This window comes from Coregonus lavaretus, assembly GCF_964263955.1.
Source record: "Coregonus lavaretus genome assembly, contig: HAP1_SCAFFOLD_200, whole genome shotgun sequence".
NCBI lineage: Eukaryota > Metazoa > Chordata > Actinopteri > Salmoniformes > Salmonidae > Coregonus > Coregonus lavaretus.
In genome coordinates this window covers 132,114-153,811 of record NW_028166063.1, presented here as the reverse complement: position 1 = coordinate 153,811, position 21,698 = coordinate 132,114, and the positions used below count along the sequence as shown (strand labels likewise).

Genomic DNA, 21,698 nt, shown 5'->3' with positions numbered 1-21,698 from the left:
GTACGTCTTCACAAGGTTTTCACACACTGTTGCTGGTATTTTGGCCCATTCCGCCATGCAGATCTCCTCTAGAGCAGTGATGTTTTGGGGCTGTCGCTGGGCAACACGGACTTTCAACTCCCTCCAAAGATTTTCTATGGGGTTGAGATCTGGAGACTGGCTAGGCCACTCCAGGACCTTGAAATGCTTCTTACGAAGCCACTCCTTCGTTGCCCGGGCGGTGTGTTTGGGATCATTGTCATGCTGAAAGACCCAGCCACGTTTCATCTTCAATGCCCTTGCTGATGGAAGGAGGTTTTCACTCAAAATCTCACGATACATGGCCCCATTCATTCTTTCCTTTACACGGATCAGTCGTCCTGGTCCCTTTGCAGAAAAACAGCCCCAAAGCATGATGTTTCCACCCCCATGCTTCACAGTAGGTATGGTGTTCTTTGGATGCAACTCAGCATTCTTTGTCCTCCAAACACGACGAGTTGAGTTTTTACCAAAAAGTTCTATTTTGGTTTCATCTGACCATATGACATTCTCCCAATCCTCTTCTGGATCATCCAAATGCACTCTAGCAAACTTCAGACGGGCCTGGACATGTACTGGCTTAAGCAGGGGGACACGTCTGGCACTGCAGGATTTGAGTCCCTGGCGGCGTAGTGTGTTACTGATGGTAGGCTTTGTTACTTTGGTCCCAGCTCTCTGCAGGTCATTCACTAGGTCCCCCCGTGTGGTTCTGGGATTTTTGCTCACCGTTCTTGTGATCATTTTGACCCCACAGGGTGAGATCTTGCGTGGAGCCCCAGATCGAGGGAGATTATCAGTGGTCTTGTATGTCTTCCATTTCCTAATAATTGCTCCCACAGTTGATTTCTTCAAACCAAGCTGCTTACCTATTGCAGATTCAGTCTTCCCAGCCTGGTGCAGGTCTACAATTTTGTTTCTGGTGTCCTTTGACAGCTCTTTGGTCTTGGCCATAGTGGAGTTTGGAGTGTGACTGTTTGAGGTTGTGGACAGGTGTCTTTTATACTGATAACAAGTTCAAACAGGTGCCATTAATACAGGTAACGAGTGGCGGACAGAGGAGCCTCTTAAAGAAGAAGTTACAGGTCTGTGAGAGCCAGAAATCTTGCTTGTTTGTAGGTGACCAAATACTTATTTTCCTTATAAATTCATTAAAAATCCTACAATGTGATTTTCTGGATTTTTTTCTTCTCAATTTGTCTGTCATAGTTGACGTGTACCTATGATGAAAATTACAGGCCTCTCTCATCTTTTTAAGTGGGAGAACTTGCACAATTGGTGGCTGACTAAATAGTTTTTTCCCCCACTGTAGATACATGGATTGTGTAAGTGTGCCATTCAGAGATGCCTTTGAACGGGGTATGGTAGTAGGTGTCAGGTGCACCGGTTTGTGTCAAGAACAGCAACGCTGCTTGGTTTTTCACACTCGACAGTTTCCCGTGTGTATCAAGAATGGTCCACCACCCAAAGGACATCCAGCCAACTTGACATAACTGTAGGAAGCATTGGAGTCAACATGGGCCAGCATCCCTGTGGAACGCTTTCTACACCTTGTAGAGTCCATGACCCGACTAACTGAGGCTGTTCTGAGGGCAAAAGGGAGGAGAGGTGCAACTCAATATTAGGAAGGTATTCTTAATGTTTTGTACACTCAGTGTATATGAATGTTTAATGAGAACCAAAACCTGAGATTCATAGAACGACTAGCGACTTGACTCAAGTGGGACTCGAGTGATGGTTCGTTCGGTGTAACAATTTCATTAGTCAATACTCATTGCTGCTTAAAAACAGAGCTCAGCAGTTTCATAGATTATATTTTTTTTAAATGGAGATTGTTTTTTGAAATCATTTCAATGATTTATTTAATCATGACACGACTACTATGCACAGGTACTGTTGAATCAGGTGGTGACATTCCACACAGACACAGAGAACGTCAGCGATGAACTTCAGAGAAAAAAAATTAAGTGCTTATGAATGAGAGACATAATAATATGACATACAATAATACAAATAAAAAGTTATTCAAATAGTATATTTAGTGTAAAAACAACAAGCGTCCCAACTCAACAGATTGACATAAAAAAGGGCGTTGATCACAATCTTACATTTACATCATTTAGCAGACGCTCTTATCCAGAGCGACTTACAAATTAACACTTAGCTTAGCTTTTCTCCCCCTCCCAGAACCTGAACGTAAAGGACTAATGCACTTCTATGTGTGACTCCCACTGATGATGGCCTGACAGTCTAAACCTTTGTTTTTGGCCCTCCTCAGTCTAAATGAAGAAAACAGAATACACATCTTTTTTTAAAATCTTTGTTGTTGTTGTTGTTGTTGTTGTTGTTGTTGTTGTTGTTGTGCAGACCCTCTACAAAAGGAAACTCTCAAGGCAAACAGCACCTAGTTAGCATCCATCTTCCATAACTGTGGTGGGGATCAGAGAAGAGGAACATAGAGAAATTACACTATGCTAGCAAGCACAGGAATCCCCTTTTAACAGTAGAGACAGAAGTAGAGCGAGTAACCATAGAAATAATAATCTCTCTGGTTTCCAGGATATAGATTAAGTCTAGTCCAAAGGCCATATGTGTGAAGCGTTTTAAGGTAGGAGTGCTGATTTATGGTTAGCTTTGCCTTTTAGATCCCAATAAATAAGGTTACATGGACAGGGACCTTAATCTGTGTCCGGGAAACTGGCCCTAAATGTTGTACGCGACATAGCGGTGGTTAAAGGTGCAATCTGCAGTTCAAACAACAACAAAAATGGCAGATTGCCATTTTAAAGGTGCCAGTAATGCCAGTGAGGCCTCTCCAGATCACTCTCAACTCTAGGTAGGGCTAGAGGCATGGGTCTCTCCACTCTGGGTAGAGGCATGGGTCTCTCCACTCTGGGTAGAGGCATGGGTCTCTCCACTCTAGGATCTGGCCTGGGCCTTCCCGTCCTGGGTGATTGGTTTGGTCTGTCCAAGCTGTCCGTGCTGGATGACTGCTTAGGTCTGCCTAGCTGGCGGGTCGGTCCGATGGGCTTAGGAGCGTGGGTCCTCTGGTGCTGCCGGAGCCCCTGTAGATAATAGAAGCTCTTCCCACACTCCTCACACTGATGGGGCTTCTCTCCCGTGTGGACTCTGAGGTGAACCTTGAGGTCAAATTCCCTGAAGTAACTCTTCCCACAGACGGCGCAGAGGTGGCTCTTCTGTCCGGTGTGCATACGGAAGTGGCATGTCAGTTGGGATTGTTGCTTGAATCTCTTTCCGCACTCGGGGCAGAGGTGGGGTCTCTCTCCCCGGTGCGCGCTCTCGTGCTTCTTTAGCCCTTCTTCTGTGATGAAGCCCTTCCCACACTCAGAGCATTGGTAAGGCCTTTCCCCGGTGTGCATTCGCATGTGGATCTTAACGTAGTAGTTACTGCGGAACCTCTTCCCACAGTCAGGGCAGGGGAAAGGCTTCTTGTTATTGTGAGCCAACTGGTGTTCTTCTAACTGAGTCTTCTCAGAGAACTCCTCCCCACACAGAGAACAGAAGAAAGAGGTGTCCTGAGATGTCACGTGTTTCTGTAGTGATGACAGATCTGGACAGTTGAAGTTCTCCTGAGCTGCGGTGACGATGTGTTCAGGACCTCTTGATGTAGAGGGAGCTAACCCACCAGCAGACAACAAACTGGGGTTCCCATCTGCAGGGAAGATCAAGATTAAGTTAGAGATTCCCGATATCAGGGCTCTCCAAACCTGTTCCTCTGAGAGCCACCGTCCTGTAGGTTATCGTTCCAACCCTAATCTAGCGCACCTGATTCTAATAATTACCTGGTTGATAAGATGAATCAGGTTAGTTACAACTGGGGTTGGAGTTAAAACCTCCAGGAGGGTAGCTCTCGAGGAACACGGTTGGAGTTAAAACCTCCAGGAGGATAGCTCTCCAGGAACAGGGTTGGAGTTAAAACCTCCAGGAGGATAGCTCTCCAGGAACAGGGTTGGAGTTAAAACCTCCAGGAGGGTAGCTCTCGAGGAACAGGGTTGGAGTTAAAACCTCCAGGAGGGTAGCTCTCCAGGAACAGGGTTGGAGTATAAACCTCCAGGAGGGTAGTTCTCCAGGAACAATGTTGGGGAACCCTCCCCTATATTGTGCACTACTTTTGAACAGGGCCCTTAGAGCACTAAAAAAAAGTTGTGCACTTTGTAGGGAATGGGGTGCCATTTGGGATGCACACAAATGTTAAGTCAAGTCAAGTAATTCAGACCAACTAAGCTCTTCATAGCCTGGTTCCAGATCTATCTGTGCTCTTGCTAACTCCACTGCGGTCATTGTTTGGCGTGACAGGGAGTTGGCATGTTAGCACCAACAGACTGGCACCCAGGCTGCTTTTACAACAGCATACATATACAAAACAAATGTACTGAGAAAATATCAACGTTAAGCTGTATTTTCACATAAATCTTATAGGGAAATTTCACAAAAATGTCAACCTCATATTCATCATCCCAAGCACCACCCCAACATCAACATACAGTGCCTTCAGAAAGTATTCACACCCCTTGACTTTTCCCACATTTTATTGTGTTACAGGCTGAATTTAAAATGGATTAAATTTAGATTTTCTGTCACTGGCCTACACACAATAACCCTTAATGTCAAAGTGGAATTATGTCTTTAGACATTTTTAGAAATTCATTAAAAATGAAACTGAAATGTCTTGAGTCAATAAGTATACAACCCCTTTGTTATGGCAAGCCTAAATAAGTTCAGGGGTAAAAATGTGCTTAATAAGTCACATAATAAGTTGCATGGACTCACTCTGTGTGCAATAATAGTGTTTAACATGATTTTTGAATGCCTAACTCATCTCTGTACCCCACACATACAATTATCTGTAAGGTCCCTCAGTCGAGCAGTGAATTTCAAACACAGATTCAACCACAAAGACCAGGGAGGTTTTCCAATGCCTCACAATGAAGGGCACCTATTGGTAGATGGGGTACACAAAAAAGAGCAGACATTGAATATCCCTTAGAGCTGATCATGATGAAGTTATTAATTACACTTTAAATTCTTCTCCCACTTTGACTAGAGGATTATGTTTAGATCGTGACAATTAAACCCATTTTAATCCCACCTTGTAACACAACAAAATGTGAAAACATTCAAGGGGTGTGAATTCTTTCTGAAGGCACTGTAATGCGGACCACAACATGTCGCTGAACGTCTTACCCAAAAGTCTCTCTCACCTCTGTGTGTTTTCATGTGTGTTTTCAGGTTCCCTGGCTGAGTGAAACCCTTCCCGCACAGGGAGCAACAGTAAGGCTTCTCTCCGGTGTGTATTCTCATGTGTAACTTCAGTTTGGACGCGTCGGACAGTTCTTTCCCACAGGTCGGACATCGGTGAATCCTCTTCCCTCGCCCCCGGCGCTGTCCTGTAGCCGGACCTCCTGCCTCACCAGAGAACACACCCAGACTCTCCTCTGGGGAAGAAAGACACAGTTGGTGGGTCTCTCAAACGGCACCTTATATTCCCTGTAATAATAGTGCACTACTTTCGGACAAGAGCCTAAAGGGTGCACTATCTAGGGAACAGGGGTGCCGTTTGAGACACAGTCACTCACAGTGAATTCACTAATAACCCGTCAAAAGGGTAATAACAGTATTCCAGTCGTGATGTAGCCATCGTGAGTCTGTCATAGGCTGTCTTACCGGTGTGCTCTGTCTGATGTCTCTGCAGCAGTTCTTTGTTGTTGAACGGCGCTCCACACACGTAGCAGTTGTAATCTAGATGTGTCTGCAGGTGTAGCAACAGCTCATATTCCCGGGGGAATCCCTCTCCACATTTAAAGCAGCGGCGGTTGTTAAACCTCTTGGTTTTGGGCCGCTTCCGTTGGCCTTCTCCTTTGACTCTGGTTCTCTGTTTGGCCCGTCGTTTCTTCCGGTGTTTTCTAGGTGCTCCTACTGTAGAGGGACCGCCGGCACCAGTCTTGGCTGTGTGACAAAGAGAATGGGTTAAAGAATTGGCCCGATAGATTGTCCGTGTCCCAAATGGTAACGCTAATCCCTATTTAGGGTGCTACTTTTGAACAGAGCCCTATATAAGGGACAGGGTGCCATTTTGAACAGCAGCCAAGTTAACAGGTTATACCGTAATTTTCGGACTATAAGCCGCGCCTTTTTTCCAATTTTTCGACCCTGCGGCTTATATAACGGTGCGGCTAATCTATGGATTTTTACAGCTAACGGCCACTAGAATACCTCCTAAATCTATGGATTTTACAGATTACAGTCCACCAACTTTAACTCTATGGACTCTATGACCGGTCCGCGCCCCCCACCTTTAAGCGGCGGGCTCCAGCAGGAAAAGCTGGAGGCCGGAAAAGAGTGAGACAGGTAGCGCGCAAAAGTAAAAGTGGAACCGAGAGTGGTACGAGAGACAGAACGAGAGACAGAACGAGAGCAAGACAGACAGACATTATGAGAGCGAGACAGTTTGTCTCTTTCCCGACAATCCCCTCTGTGCACGAACCCTTACATATGGTAATTAAACATTAAAACACCTGCAGCTTATAGTCCAGTGCGGCTTATATATGTACGCATCATTAAATATCATTCAATTTAGCTGCTGCGGCTTATACTCCGGTGCGCCTTATAGTGCGGAAAATCCGGTAGTTGAATGATTTTCTGTTGACAGGGTGCCATTTTGAACGCAGCCAAATTAACAGGTTATAGTTGAATGATTGTCTGTTGACAGGGTGCCATTTTGAACGCAGCCAAATTAACAGGTTATATTTGAATGATTGTCTGTTGACAGGGTGCAATTTTGAATGCAGCCAAGTTAACAGATTATAGTTGAATGATTTTCTGTTGACAGGGTGCCATTTTGAACGCAGCCAAATTAACAGGTTATATTTGAATGATTGTCTGTTGACAGGGTGCAATTTTGAATGCAGCCAAGTTAACAGATTATAGTTGAATGATTTTCTGTTGACAGGGTGCCATTTTGAACGCAGCCAAGTTAACAGGTTATAGTTGAATGATTTTCTGTTGACAGGGTGCCATTTTGAACGCAGCCAAGTTAACAGGTTATAGTTGAATGATTGTCTGTTGACAGGGTGCCATTTTGAACGCAGCCAAGTTAACAGGTTATAGTTGAATGATTTTCTGTTGACAGGGTGCCATTTTGAACGCAGCCAAGTTAACAGGTTATAGTTGAATGATTTTCTGTTGACAGGGTGCCATTTTGATATAGTTGAATGATTTTCTGTTGACAGGGTGCCATTTTGAACGCAGCCAAATTAACAGGGTATATTTGAATGATTTTCTGTTGACAGGGTGCCATTTTGAACGCAGCCAAATTAACAGGCTATAGTTGAATGATTTTCTGTTGACAGGGTGCCATTTTGAACGCAGCCAAATTAACAGGCTATAGTTGAATGATTTTCTGTTGACAGGGTGCCATTTTGAACGCAGCCAAATTAACAGGGTATATTTGAATGATTTTCTGTTGACAGGGTGCCATTTTGAACGCAGCCAAATTAACAGGTTATAGTTGATTGATTTTCTGTTGACAGGGTGCCATTTTGAACGCAGCCAAATTAACAGGTTATAGTTGAATGATTTTCTGTTGACGTTCTACCTCCACTTACCAAGACGAGGAGCAGGATTCCAACTGGCGTCGTCGTCTTCAGAATTACCCGAACCATCAACGTTCACATCTTCTTCTTCTTCTTCTTCCTCCTCCTCCTCTTCTTCTTCAGCGCTGGCCTTCAACCGAGGTGTCTGAGTGGACGCCTTGCTGCCATGGTTTGGATCAGGTCCCTGGGACTCTCTAGCTTTGGGGCTGGATTGGTCACCAGGATCCTACAGTGAAAACACAACAGTCATTAGTAAAGTGAGAATAGAATGTTTGTGGTAAGGTTCCCCAGGGTAGCGTCCTCCTCGGCCCCCTTCTGTTCAAACAGGAAGTGTATATGTAGCAGATTTTGAGTGGCGGTTCGCTAAATCTATGCCTAACTTTAACCTCACCCTAGCTAACCATAAACACAAACCTGAACCAATTCCAGAAGCGTTTAGATAGCGATAGCATTAGCCTACAGCAAACCAAACCACAGCATTAGCCTACAGCAAACCAAACCACAGCATTAGCCTACAGCAAACCAAACCACAGCATTAGCCTACAGCAAACCAAACCACAGCATTAGCCTACAGCAAACCAAACCAAACCACAGCATTAGCCTACAGCAAACCAAACCACAGCATTAGCCTACAGCAAACCAAACCACAGCATTAGCCTACAACAAACCAAACCACAGCATTAGCCTACAGCAAACCAAACCACAGCATTAGCCTACAGCAAACCATACCACAGCATTAGCCTACAGCAAAGCAAACCAAACCACAGCATTAGCCTACAGCAAACCAAACCACAGCATTAGCCTACAGCAAACCAAACCACAGCATTAGCCTACAGCAAACCAAACCACAGCATTAGCCTACAGCAAACCAAACCACAGCATTAGCCTACAGCAAACCAAACCACAGCATTAGCCTACAGCAAACCAAACCACAGCATTAGCCTACAGCAAACCAAACCACAGCATTAGCCTACAGCAAACCAAACCACAGCACTAGCCTACAGCAAACCAAACCACAGCATTAGCCTACAGCAAACCAAACCACAGCATTAGCCTACAGCAAACCAAACCACGTACCTTTCTGATAAGGGATGTTGGAAGACCACTTCTTCCACTGTAGCGAGGGCCTGTGGGGATGGGTGGGGTTGGTTCCACTATGGGCTTCCCAGGGTGCATCTGCTGCATGTGTGACCGGATGCCTGCTCTGTACCTGTAGCTCTTGCCACACTCATGGCACTGGTAGGGTTTCTCTCCGGAGTGGACTCTGAGATGCACCCGGAGGTCAAACTCTCTGGCGAAACTCTTCCCACACAGGAAGCAGAGATGGCTCCTCTCTCCAGTGTGGATCTTGAAGTGACAGGTCAGCTGGGATTGTTGTTTGAAACACTTGCCACACGCAGGGCATCGGTACGGCCTCTCTCCTCGGTGAGCGCTCTCGTGCTTCTTGAGCCCCTCCGCTGACATGAAACTCTTATCACACTGGGCGCAGTGGTAAGAGATCTTCCCACTGTGGATCTTCTGGTGGATCTTGATGTAACTCTTGCTGGAGAATCTCTTCCCACAGTCTGGACAGGGGTAAGGTTTCTCTGGTTTCTCATGGGAGTGGGCGATCACCAGGTGATCATCGAGAAGGCCTTTCTGAGAGAACTCTGCCCCGCAGAGAGGGCACTGCGGGTTAGACTGGTTCTCTCCAGTGTGAGTTCTCATGTGTATCTGTAGAGCTGATGGAGTTTGGCATTCCTCGCCACACTCTAGGCAGTGGTGGTTCTCCTTAGCTGTGTGGTTGTCATGGTATTGGTCCGGGACTCCTATTGGCTTAACTGTGTGGTTGTCATGGTATTGGTCCGGGACTCCTGTTGGCTTAACTGTGTGGTTGTCATGGTATTGGTCAGGGACTCCTGTTGGCTTAGCTGTGTGGTTGTCATAGTATTGGTCAGGGAATCCTGTTGGCTTAACTGTGTGGTTGTCATAGTATTGGTCAGGGACTCCTATTGGCTTAGCTGTGTGGTTGTCATGGTATTGGTCAGGGACTCCTGTTGGCTTAGCTGTGTGGTTGTCATGGTATTGGTCAGGGACTCCTATTGTAGGAAGCCTCTCCACGATGTCAGGCCAGAAACTGGGATTCCTGACTTCTCCTGCATGGGGGAAGATAAAGTGTTAGTTGATGTTAAGTCTAACCAGACAATGACTGGGGCCAGGACGATACCAGTATCGCCCTACTCATTAGTATCAAGGAAATAAAACACCAAGCGGATTTAAAGACCAATGTGTAATTCATGCTTTAGTCACATCTTCTGCCTGAACTGACACCTCTTTAGTCACACCATCTGTCTACACTGACACCTCTTTAGTCACACCATCAGTCTACACTGACACCTCTTTAGTCTCACCATCTGTCTACACTGACACCTCTTTAGTCACACCATCTGTCTACACTGACACCTCTTTAGTCACACCATCAGTCTACACTGACACCTCTTTAGTCACACCATCTGTCTACACTGACACCTCTTTAGTCACACCATCTGTCTAAACTGACACCTCTTTAGTCACACCATCTGTCTTACTGACACCTCTTTAGTCACACCATCTGTCTACACTGACACCTCTTTAGTCACACCATCTGTCTTACTGACACCTCTTTAGTCACACCATCTGTCTACACTGACACCTCTTTAGTCACACCATCTGTCTTACTGACACCTCTTTAGTCACACCATCAGTCTACACTGACACCTCTTTAGTCACACCATCTGTCTACACTGACACCTCTTTAGTCACACCATCTATCTCTACTGACACCTCTTTAGTCACACCATCTGTCTACACTGACACCTCTTCAGTCACACCATCTGTCTACATTGACACCTCTTTAGTCACACCATCTGTCTACACTGACACCTCTTTAGTCACACCATCTGTCTACACTGACACCTCTTTAGTCACACCATCTGTCTACACTGACACCTCTTTAGTCACACCATCTACAGAGGGGAGATTTGATACACTGCCGATTTTGAGGTTTTCCTACTTACAAAGCATGTAGAGGTCTGTAATTTTTTATCATAGGTACACTTCAACTGTGAGAGATGGAATCTAAAACAAAAATCCAGAAAATCACATTGTATGATTTTTAAGTAATTAATTTGCATTTTATTGCATGACATAAGTATTTGATACATCAGAAAAGCAGAACTTAATATTTGGTACAGAAACCTTTGTTTCAAATTACAGAGATCATACGTTTCCTGTAGGTCTTGAACAGGTTTGCACACACTGCAGCAAGGATTTTGGCCCACTCCTCCATACAGACCTTCTCCAGATCCTTCAGGTTTCAGGGCTGTCGCTGGGCAATACGGACTTTCAGCTCCCTTCAAAGATGTTCTATTGGGTTCAGGTCTGGAGACTGGCTAGGCCACTCCAGGACCTTGAGATGCTTCTTACGGAGCCACTTCTTAGTTGCCCTGGCTGTGTGTTTCGGGTCGTTGTCATGCTGGAAGACCCAGCCACGACCCATCTACAATGCTCTTACTGAGGGAAGGAGGTTGTTGGCCAAGATCTTGCGATACATGGCCCCATCCATCCTCCCCTCAATACGGTGCAGTCGTCCTGTCCCCTTTGCAGAAAAGCATCCCCAAAGAATGATGTTTCCACCTCCATGCTTCACGGTTGGGATGGTGTTCTTGGGGTTGTACTCATCCTTCTTCTTCCTCCAAACACGCGAGTGGAGTTTAGACCAAAAAGCTTTATTTTTGTCTCATCAGACCACATGCCCTTCTCCCATTCCTCCTCTGGATCATCCAGATGGTCATTGGCAAACTTCAGACGGGCCTGGACATGCGCTGGCTTGAGCAGGGGGACCTTGCGTGCACTGCAGGATTTTAATCCATGACGGCGTAGTGTATTACTAATGGTTTTCTTTGAGACTGTGGTCCCAGCTCTCTTCAGGTCATTGACCAGGTCCTGCCGTGTAGTTCTGGGCTGATCCCTCACCTTCCTCATGATCATTGATGCCCCACGAGGTGAGATCTTGCATGGAGCCCCAGACCGAGGGTGATTGACCGTCATCTTGAACTTCTTCCATTTTCTAATAATTGCACCAACAGTTGTTGCCTTCTCACCAAGCTGCTTGCCTATTGTCCTGTAGCCCATCCCAGCCTTGTGCAGGTCTACAATTTTATCCCTGATGTCCTTACACAGCTCTCTGGTCTTGGCCATTGTGGAGAGGTTGGAGTCTGTTTGATTGAGTGTGTGGACAGGTGTCTTTTATACAGGTAACGAGTTGAAACAGGTGCAGTTAATACATGTAATGAGTGGAGAACAGGAGGGCTTCTTAAAGAAAAACTAACAGGTCTGTGAGAGCCGGAATTCTTACTGGTTGGTAGGTGATCAAATACTTATGTCATGCAATAAAATGCAAATGAATTACTTAAAAATCATACAATGTGATTTTCTGGATTTTTGATTCCGTCTCTCACAGTTGAAGTGTACATATGATAAAAATTACAGACCTCTACATGCTTTGTAAGTAGGAAAACCTGCAAAATCGCCAGTGTATCAAATACTTGTTCTCCCCACTGTATCTACACGGACACCTCTTTAGTCACACCATCTGTCTACACTGACACCTCTTTAGTCACACCATCTGTCTCTACTGACACCTCTTTAGTCACACCATCTGTCTCTACTGACACCTCTTTAGTCACACCATCTGTCTACACTGACACCTCTTTAGTCACACCATCTGTCTCTACTGACACCTCTTTAGTCACACCATCTGTCTCTACTGACACCTCTTTAGTCACACCATCTGTCTCTACTGACACCTCTTTAGTCACACCATCTGTCTCTACTGACACCTCTTTAGTCACACCATCTGTCTACACTGACACCTCTTTAGTCACACCATCTGTCTACACTGACACCTCTTTAGTCACACCATCTGTCTCTACTTACACCTCTTTAGTCACACCATCTGTCTCTACTGACACCTCTTTAGTCACACCATCTATCTCTACTGACACCTCTTTAGTCACACCATCTGTCTACACCTCTTTTACTTCTATCAGAACTACAAGCATTTATCGGTGTGTAATATCTGACATTTTGTTTTTACAACAGTGAAATTATCAGTTTGAAATATCTAAAGTTTTATTTTTTACTAAAGCTTAAAGGGATACTTTGGGATTTTGGCAATGAGGCCCTTTATCTACTCGTGGATACCATCTGTATGTCTCTGTGTCCAGTATGAAGGAAGTTAGAAGTAGTTTTGTGAGCCAATGCTAACTAGCGTTAGCGCTACGCTAGTTAGCAACTTCCTTCAAACTGCACGCAGAGACATAAACATGGTATCCACAAGTTTATCTGACTGGGGAAGTAGATAAAGGGCCTCATTGCCAAATCCCGAAGTATCCCTTTAAGAGGACAAATGTATTTCCACAGTTCGGTCACTGGGAAGAGGTACGAGTTCTCACCTTTGTGCACACTCTGGTGTATTTTCAGATTTCCTTTCTGAGCGAATCTCTTCCCACACAAAGAGCAGTGGAAAGGCTTCTCTCCTGTGTGTACCCGCTCGTGCATCATCAGTTTATGTGCATCGGATGCTTCGTATCCACACGTTAAGCAGCGGTGAACCTTCTTGGTTTTCAACATGGCCGTTCCATCTATATGAATGGTTTGGTGTAAGAGCATGTCGTAGATACGGGAGAATCCCTCTCCACATTTAAAGCAGCGATGGGTCACCTTAGCTTTCTTCTGCTTCGGTTTCTTTTCCTTCTTTGGTTTCTCTTCTTTCTTCGGCTGCTTTTGTTCTGGACCCTTCTTCCGTTTGCTCCCCTGTTTCTTCTGTTTCTCCTGGTGGTGTTGTTCCAGCGCTCCTGAGGGAGTTCCCTCACTACCGTGGCAGGAGTTAGGACTCATTCCTGTGGAGAGAAGAGAGTTCAGTGGGTCAAATAGGTCCATCACTAATGGTATGTAGCGTACATGCTATTGTGTGGAACCAGTGGCCAGGTATTCCCTATATGGTGCACTACTTTTGACCAGAGCCCTATGTCCGGAGTCTGGTGTAGCAGTCTAAGCTCCTGACTCCAGCCTACATACGTTTACCCCCGGGGGACGGACAGATTGGTTAGATAAATCTGTCTCCCTCTCTACATTACACTATATAGGGAATAGGGTGCCATTTGGGACGTCCCAAGTTATTTTAACCTCACCTTTCTGTCACCACTTACCGAGATGAGGAGTATCCCAGGTAGCTTCTTCTACTACAGAATTCAACAGATCACCAACTTCCTCTTCCTCCTCTTCTTCATCTTCACCCTCTTCTTCCTCTTCCTCCTCCCACTCTTCTTCTTTCTCCTCCTCCTCCTCCTCCTCCTCCTCTTCCTCATCCTCCTCCTCCTCCTCCTCCTCCTCCTCCTCTACAATATGAGCGTTCATCCCAGGTGTTTGAGTGCTGTCCTCCTCATGGTTTGGATCAGGACCCTGAGACACTGTAGACCCCGATTGATCACCGGGATCCTAGAATAAAAACATCCCAGTTTGTAATAAAGTTAGAACGGAATGCAAACCATGTTTATTTGCTCATTACAAAGGAACAAAAAAAAGGGTTCAATGGAATGGTAAAAAATAAAAGATATATGTTTATAATGTTAACAATGGTATCTCATATGAAATGTTTATCATCATTTTCTCCCACCTTGTTGATGTGTGATGTAGGGGGACTTCCTTCACTACCAGAGCCATGGACAGGACTCTCTCCTGTGGAGATAGGTTGGTATTACTGGTTATAATGACACTACCAGAGCCATGGACAGGACTCTCTCCTGTGGAGATAGGTTGGTATTACTGGTTATAATGACACTACCAGAGCCATGGACAGGACTCTCTCCTGTGGAGATAGGTTGGTATTACTGGTTATAATGACACTACCAGAGCCATGGACAGGACTCTCTCCTGTGGAGATAGGTTGGTATTACTGGTTATATATAATGACACTACCAGAGCCATGGACAGGACTCTCTCCTGTGGAGATAGGTTGGTATTACTGGTTATAATGACACTACCAGAGCCATGGACAGGACTCTCTCCTGTGGAGATAGGTTGGTATTACTGGTTATAATGACACTACCAGAGCCATGGACAGGACTCTCTCCTGTGGAGATAGGTTGGTATTACTGGTTATAATGACACTACCAGAGCCATGGACAGGACTCTCTCCTGTGGAGATAGGTTGGTATTACTGGTTATAATGACACTACCAGAGCCATGGACAGGACTCTCTCCTGTGGAGATAGGTTGGTATTACTGGTTATAATGACACTACCAGAGCCATGGACAGGACTCTCTCCTGTGGAGATAGGTTGGTATTACTGGTTATATATAATGACACTACCAGAGCCATGGACAGGACTCTCTCCTGTGGAGATAGGTTGGTATTACTGGTTATAATGACACTACCAGAGCCATGGACAGGACTCTCTCCTGTGGAGATAGGTTGGTATTACTGGTTATAATGACACTACCAGAGCCATGGACAGGACTCTCTCCTGTGGAGATAGGTTGGTATTACTGGTTATAATGACACTACCAGAGCCATGGACAGGACTCTCTCCTGTGGAGATTATGGGATAGATCAGGGGTTCTCAAACCTTTGCACCTGCCACATCTATCTCTATGGGAACAAGCACTGTTCATGACACAAACTGTTCACACCCCTCTTGTTTGGCGGAGAGAACATGTTGCAGGTTTAAAGCTTATTTCCTGCAATTCTACACATTCTGTCATGGGGTGCAGAGAAAAATGTTGCAGTTTTGTCTAATGTGTATTCATGTGATATTTGAGTGACACAAACTTTACAACAAAATATATGAGCTAAAAAAAACTATCTAAAAAACGTTAGCTGACATGGGCTAGTTGATCTGGACATTTCTGACAAGTGACAAATACAGTGGGGGAAAAAAGTATTTAGTCAGCCACCAATTGTGCAAGTTCTCCCACTTAAAAAGATGATAGAGGCCTGTAATTTTCATCATAGGTACACGTCAACTATGACAGACAAAATGAGATTTTTTCTTCTCCTGAAAATCACATTGTAGGATTTTTTATGAATTTATTTGCAAATTATGGTGGAAAATAAGTATTTGGTCACCTACAAACAAGCAAGATTTCTGGCTCTCACGGACCTGTAACTTCTTCTTTAAGAGGCTCCTCTGTCCTCCACTCATTACCTGTATTAATGGCACCTGTTTGAACTTGTTATCAGTATAAAAGACACCTGTCCACAACCTCAAACAGTCACACTCCAAACTCCACTACGGCCAAGACCAAAGAGCTGTCAAAGGACACCAGAAACAAAATTGTAGACCTGCACCAGGCTGGGAAGACTGAATCTGCAATAGGTAAGCAGCTTGGTTTGAAGAAATCAACTGTGGGAGCAATTATTAGGAAATGGAAGACACACTGATAATCTCCTTCGATCTGGGGCTCCACGCAAGATCTCACCCCGTGGGGTCAAAATGATCACAAGAACGGTGAGCAAAAATCCCAGAACCACACGGGGGGACCTAGTGAATGACCTGCAGAGAGCTGGGACCAAAGTAGCAAAGCTTACCATCAGTAACAGACTACGCCGCCAGGGACTCAAATCCTGCAGTGCCAGACGTGTCCCCCTGCTTAAGCCTGTACATGTCCAGGCCCGTCTGAAGTTTGCTAGAGTGCATTTGGATGATCCAGAAGAGGATTGGGAGAATGTTATATGGTCAGATGAAACCAAAATATAACTTTTTGGTAAAAACTCAACTCGTCGTGTTTGGAGGACAAAGAATGCTGAGTTGCATCCAAAGAACACCATACCTACTGTGAAGCATGGGGGTGGAAACATCATGCTTTGGGGCTGTTTTTCTGCAAAGGGACCAGTACGACTGATCCGTGTAAAGGAAAGAATGAATGGGGCCATGTATCGTGAGATTTTGAGTGAAAACCTGCTTCCATCAGCAAGGGCATTGAAGATGAAATGTGGCTGGGTCTTTCAGCTTGACAATGACCCCAAACACACCGCCCGGGCAACGAAGGAGTGGCTTCGTAAGAAGCATTTCAAGGTCCTGGAGTGGCCTAGCCAGTCTCCAGATCTCAACCCCATAGAAAATCTTTGGAGGGAGTTGAAAGTCCGTGTCGCCCAGCGACAGCCCCAAAACATCACTGCTCTAGAGGAGATCTGCATGGAGGAATGGGCCAAAATACCAGCAACAGTGTGTGAAAACCTTGTGAAGACTTACAGAAAACGTTTGACCTGTGTCATTGCCAACAAAGGGTATATAACAAAGTATTGAGAAACTTTTGTTATTGACCAAATACTTATTTTCCACCATAATTTGCAAATAAATTCATAAAAAATCCTACAATGTGATTTTCTGGATTTTTTTTCTCATTTTGTCTGTCATAGTTGACGTGTACCTATGATGAAAATTACAGGCCTCTCTCATCTTTTTAAGTGGGAGAACATGCACAATTGGTGGCTGACTAAATACTTTCCCCCCCCACTGTAGCTCTCTAAGGTCTGCAATGACTGACATGACAAGAGGAACTGATGATGCGCTACTCAATTTCGAAATTGCAGCTTGAGCATTCTACTATTACAACTTTCAAGAGTAAGTTGAAAGCCGGACTGAGTTCCAGTTTGGGAACCACTGGGTTAGATAATGAGACATAGTATTCACTCTATTACTGTGTAACTAAAGAACAGTCAGCGATCAGCCTCCACTTACCATGTTGAACAGAATCCCAGTCAACTTCTTCTCCATCAGAATTAATCAGCCCTCCAACTTCCTCTGCATCATCTGTCGCTCCCTCTTCATCCTCCTCCTCCTCTTCCTTCTCCTCTTCCACTTTAGCCTTCAGCCCCAGTGTTTGACAGAGGTCCTGTAGGTTATCAGATACCATCTCCTGCCCCTGTGACGTGTTCTCCTCCTCACAGTGGATGGGTTTCTCTGCTTCTGTTGTGTGTGACCGCTGGTGCACATTCAAACGTCCTTTTGTAGCAAACTTCTTCCCACAGTCGGGGCAGGGGTATGGCTTCTTTCCTGTGTGGATTGTCATGTGGATCTGTAGAGATGATGATGTTTTGAAATGCTTCCCACATTCTGAGCAGCAGTGAGACGACGTCTTAGTTTTCGGATTCTCCTGGTGTTGTTCAGGTTCTGCGGCTGACGCAGAGAGACTCTCCTCAACTTTTTTGCGGTGTGATTGCTGGTGTACTTCTTTCAAACTTTGAGAGTCCGGTTTCTCTCCTGTGTGTTGCAGCTGGTGTCTTTTCAAGGATGTACAGAAGGTAAACCTCTTGTCACACTCGGAGCAGGCGTAAGGCTTCTCTCCAGTGTGCAGTTTCTGGTGTTGTTTAAGATATGCTTTCTGAGTGAAGCCCTTCTTACAGATGGGGCAGGAGAAAGGCTTCTCTCCTGTGTGGGAGAGCTGGTGGGCAGTCAGGTTGGCTTTCTGGGTGAAGCACTTGCCACAGACAGAGCAGGAGAAAGGTTTCTCACCAGTGTGCACTAGCATGTGTTGGTTCAAATTTCCCTTTTGGTTGAAGCTCTTCTCACACACGGAACATTTGTAAGACTTCTCCCCGGTGTGTTTCAGCTCATGTGATTTCAAGGTGTGTAGATAGGTATAACTCTTACCACACACGGAGCAGGAGTGAGGCTTTTCCCCCGTGTGTGTCAGCAGGTGTCTGCGTAGTTTGTAGGCGCTAGAGAACTCTCTTCCACACTCCAGGCAGCAGTTCTTTGCCTGTTCAGGATCTCCCGATATAGAGGGACTGCCCTCCCCATTAGAACAGTGGAACCGCTGGTGTGTCTTCAGATGTTCCTCCCGAGTGAAACTCTTCCCACAGTCAGAACAGAAGCAGGGCCTCTCTCCTGTGTGAGTCAGAAGGTGTCGTTGTAGTTTAGATGGACAGGGGAACTCCTTCCCACAGTCCAGGCAGCTGTAGCTCTTCCTGGGTTTGGGACTGGTCTTCTTCTCTCCTGTGTGTGTTGTGTTACGATGTTTTCTTAGATAATGCTGGGTAGGGAACTCCTCTCCACACTCTCTGCAACTGTGTGTGTTCTTAGCTGTGTGATTCTCCTCCTGTTGTTCAGGTTCTCCTGACGTAGAACTTGCCCCCTCACTTTCAGAATGATGGCTGGAACTCTCTCCTGTGGGGATATAGGAAGAGTCTGATCAGTATTGTTCGAGTGGAAACCAAGGGGTGTATTCATTAGTGTACCCCGTAACAAACGAAAACAAGTGTTTCTTATAGTCCCTTCCCTGTTTCGGACATTTGCTTCCTAATGAATACACCCCAGTTTGTGTAATTGTTGCACTGTTTTGTTACGCTGTACCCAACAACACAGTCAGATCGTTTAACATTCAGTCTGCCTCAGCCTCCACCTACTAAAGTCAACGGAAATGTCTCAACCAACTTACCTCTCAATCTTAGAAAGTCACTGAAGTAGTCAAGGCTCCTAGGAACCATCTCTGGAATGCTTGTGCTCTGGTTACCATGGATACAGTCAGGAACCAGTGGATTTGACTGGTTTGGCTGGGGTTCATCAAAATCCTGAGAAAAAGTGAAAGTACAGTCAGAGATAGGCCTAGAAGACAATGACATGTAATTGGCTTTGGTCTTAATAACGAACTGACTTGATAAAGAAAGTCCTTACTACTTGACAAATGCATATCAACTTCTACAAATGACAAGCTAGCCTTGAACAAGACAATGACAATGGAGTTGGCTAAAGCAGAGCCATGTATTTACGTATCTAGCTAACCAGCTATATCTATACCTACTGTATCTATGGCTTTGGGCTCAAGCACAAACAGGTCTTAGTTTCAGGGCAACTAGCTAGCTATAGCTGACTTCTCACCTCATACATTGCCGACGCAACAACAAAATAAACTGCCGAGAAAATGTTGTTCTCTGGCTGTAGCAAGCATTTAGTTCAAATTATGCATTGCTAAGAGAAATCACAGCTATTTCGCAAAAATAGATAGCAGGCTAAGTTAGCATAGCATACAGAGCTAGCTAACGGTACCTAGCTAGCTAATAATGTTAGCTTAACTTGTCGTTTATAACTTTATGTCTGTCTGGTTTAATAGTTTAATATCTACGTTATCACTGGATGGAAATAATCTACGACAATTATAGTTTAGATATATTTGTAAATAACTCTAGCTACAATGCTTTGGAGTAAGGTTTATCTAAACAGGTTAGCTATGTTGACAGAACTGCCTGGAACTACTTCCGGGGCAGCAACTAACCCGGAAGAAGAAAGTTGATGTCATCACTGGACGCCATTCCGCATAGTTGGATTTGGCCATTCTTTGATTTTATTAACGGTGAGGGGAGAATGGAAATATGTTAAAAGAAAGCTGGTCAGTAAAGCATTAGGTAGCGAGGTTGTCCAAACAATGTAGTTTGCTAGTCCTTACGGTTGCATAACTGTTAGCTAGGTACCTGCTCATCAGACCGCTAACGTTATATTTTTAGCTTGGTACTGTTAGCTAACTAATTTGAAGCTCTGCTTAAACAGAGTCGATGTAGGAGTAAAACGACGATTGTTTTCTATCTGGTAAGTACAGGCAGAGCGATTGTACATAGAATCAACGAGTTACTGTTGTACCTAATGTTCGTGTTACATTAGTTAGCTTCAAAATACAAGCCCTGATCGTGGGAAACCTTGACATTTAATATATATCGTAAACAAATGTTTTTATGATCACTAATATTGTTTTATTATATCGTTCTATTAAGTAAAAATGAAATAGTGAGAGTAAAATATTTAAAAATGTAAACGTTTGACGGACTTGACCAAAATAGTATGCCACTATACATATTGGACGCCTGTATAAAATGTTTTTGTCTTACACCATGTCGTCCTATTTACACAGGTGACCTCACAAGAATTTCCGCTGTTCTGGTGACAGGAAGAAGATCGGACCCTGAAATAACTTGTCTTTGACATAGACTCATAATGCAGCACTTCCTGAAGCTCCCAGTGTGGAGGGAGATCTAGGAGACCTGTGAATACACAGGAGAGACACCTCACCCTAGTGACAGCTCCATTCAATCATTTTATTATTTAGAAATAAACATTCTAAGTGCTGAGACAAAATGAGTTCTGAGAAGGAAACGTTGATGGATGAAATCGAAAAGAGTTTATGGAATTTAACTGAGGACAATTTACGCCACCTGTGTGAACGTCATGGACCAGATGGCAAAGACGGCTCCGAAGTTAGAGAGATGAATCATCGCTTATTACGGCGTAAAATCATGGAGGAAATGTGGGACAATACGGATTCAATGAAATCAGAGGAGCAGGGAATGTCTTGGTTACTCCAACTGAAAGAGGACATCAGGAGGATACTGGAGGATGCTAGCAGCGCACTAATGAGTCCCAGCCAAGCCGATGATGCTGAAGACTGTGACGAAGAATGGAACGAAGAGGGAGGAACTAGGTTGCTTAGCAACACACCAGAAAAGAGACCCATCAGATCTCACACTGTTAAACAACACACAGTGAAAACTCACCACTGCTCGGATTGTGGGAAGCAATTCATTGTAAAATCAAGCCTTAAACATCACCGGCTAGTTTTTCACACAGACCACCCTCACCGCTGTGGTCAATGTAAGAAAAGCTTCATAACTGCAGCAAGACTGGAATCGCACATTAAAACACGACACCCGCCAAGTGATCCTCTGAAGAACCCACATGTGTGCTCTAAATGCGGAAGGGCATTCCCTGTGGCTGCCAGTCTTAAGAGACACCTGAGAACTCATACTGGGGAGAAACCGTACGTCTGCCCTCAGTGTGGAAAGGACTACAGTGACTGTGGAAACTTGAGGAAACACATGAGAAGAACTCACCCAGGAGAGGAGACGGTTGTGGAGAGTTTCGCCACTCAGAGGAGCATCCCTACAGGAAATGTGGAGGGAATGCGTGACAATACGGATTCAATTAAATCGGAGGAGCAGGGAACGTCTTGGTCACTCCAACTGAAAGAGGACATTAGAGGGATACAGGAGGATGGTAG

The 21,698-nt window shown here is 44.9% G+C and overlaps 2 protein-coding genes across 3 annotated transcripts in view; both read right to left on the bottom strand.

Moving 5' to 3' along the window:
• Window positions 1-2,738, bottom strand: part of LOC311115141 (uncharacterized protein) — a gene marked incomplete at its 5' end in the record, with an annotated part of 30,369 nt that extends 27,631 nt beyond the window's left edge. Inside the window, one exon of the mRNA XM_084190347.1 lies at window positions 2,732-2,738. Coding sequence (XP_084046473.1) covers window positions 2,732-2,738 — 7 coding nt within the window. The remainder of the gene's footprint in view (window positions 1-2,731) is intronic.
• LOC311115154 (uncharacterized protein) lies at window positions 1,857-19,900 on the bottom strand. 2 transcript variants are annotated; one of them, XM_084190360.1, is made up of 8 exons: window positions 19,532-19,900; window positions 19,092-19,224; window positions 17,393-18,820; window positions 14,326-14,387; window positions 7,641-7,854; window positions 5,701-5,982; window positions 5,238-5,471; window positions 1,863-3,688 (listed from the first exon to the last, which is right to left on the bottom strand). In XM_084190360.1, the coding sequence occupies exons 1-8, from the start codon at window positions 19,538-19,540 to the stop codon at window positions 2,799-2,801; spliced, it is 3,252 nt and encodes a 1,083-aa protein (XP_084046486.1). In that variant the 5' UTR covers window positions 19,541-19,900; the 3' UTR covers window positions 1,863-2,798. The 2 variants fall into 2 exon arrangements, with proteins under 2 accessions (XP_084046487.1, XP_084046486.1); XM_084190361.1 differs by lacking the exons at window positions 14,326-14,387; window positions 17,393-18,820; window positions 19,092-19,224; window positions 19,532-19,900 and adding exons at window positions 8,706-9,763; window positions 13,103-13,261 and having other exon boundaries at window positions 1,857-3,688.
• Between the last annotated feature and the right edge of the window lie 1,798 nt (window positions 19,901-21,698).

Bases quoted from the DNA above. Each gene is read 5' to 3' on its own strand.
- LOC311115154 (XM_084190360.1), bottom strand. The intron at 5,472-5,700 runs GTAAGACAGCCT...TTTCTTCCCCAG, and splicing joins ACATCAGACAGAGCACACCG to AGGAGAGTCTGGGTGTGTTC. The intron at 3,689-5,237 runs GTGAGAGAGACT...TCTTCCCTGCAG, and splicing joins ACACATGAAAACACACAGAG to ATGGGAACCCCAGTTTGTTG.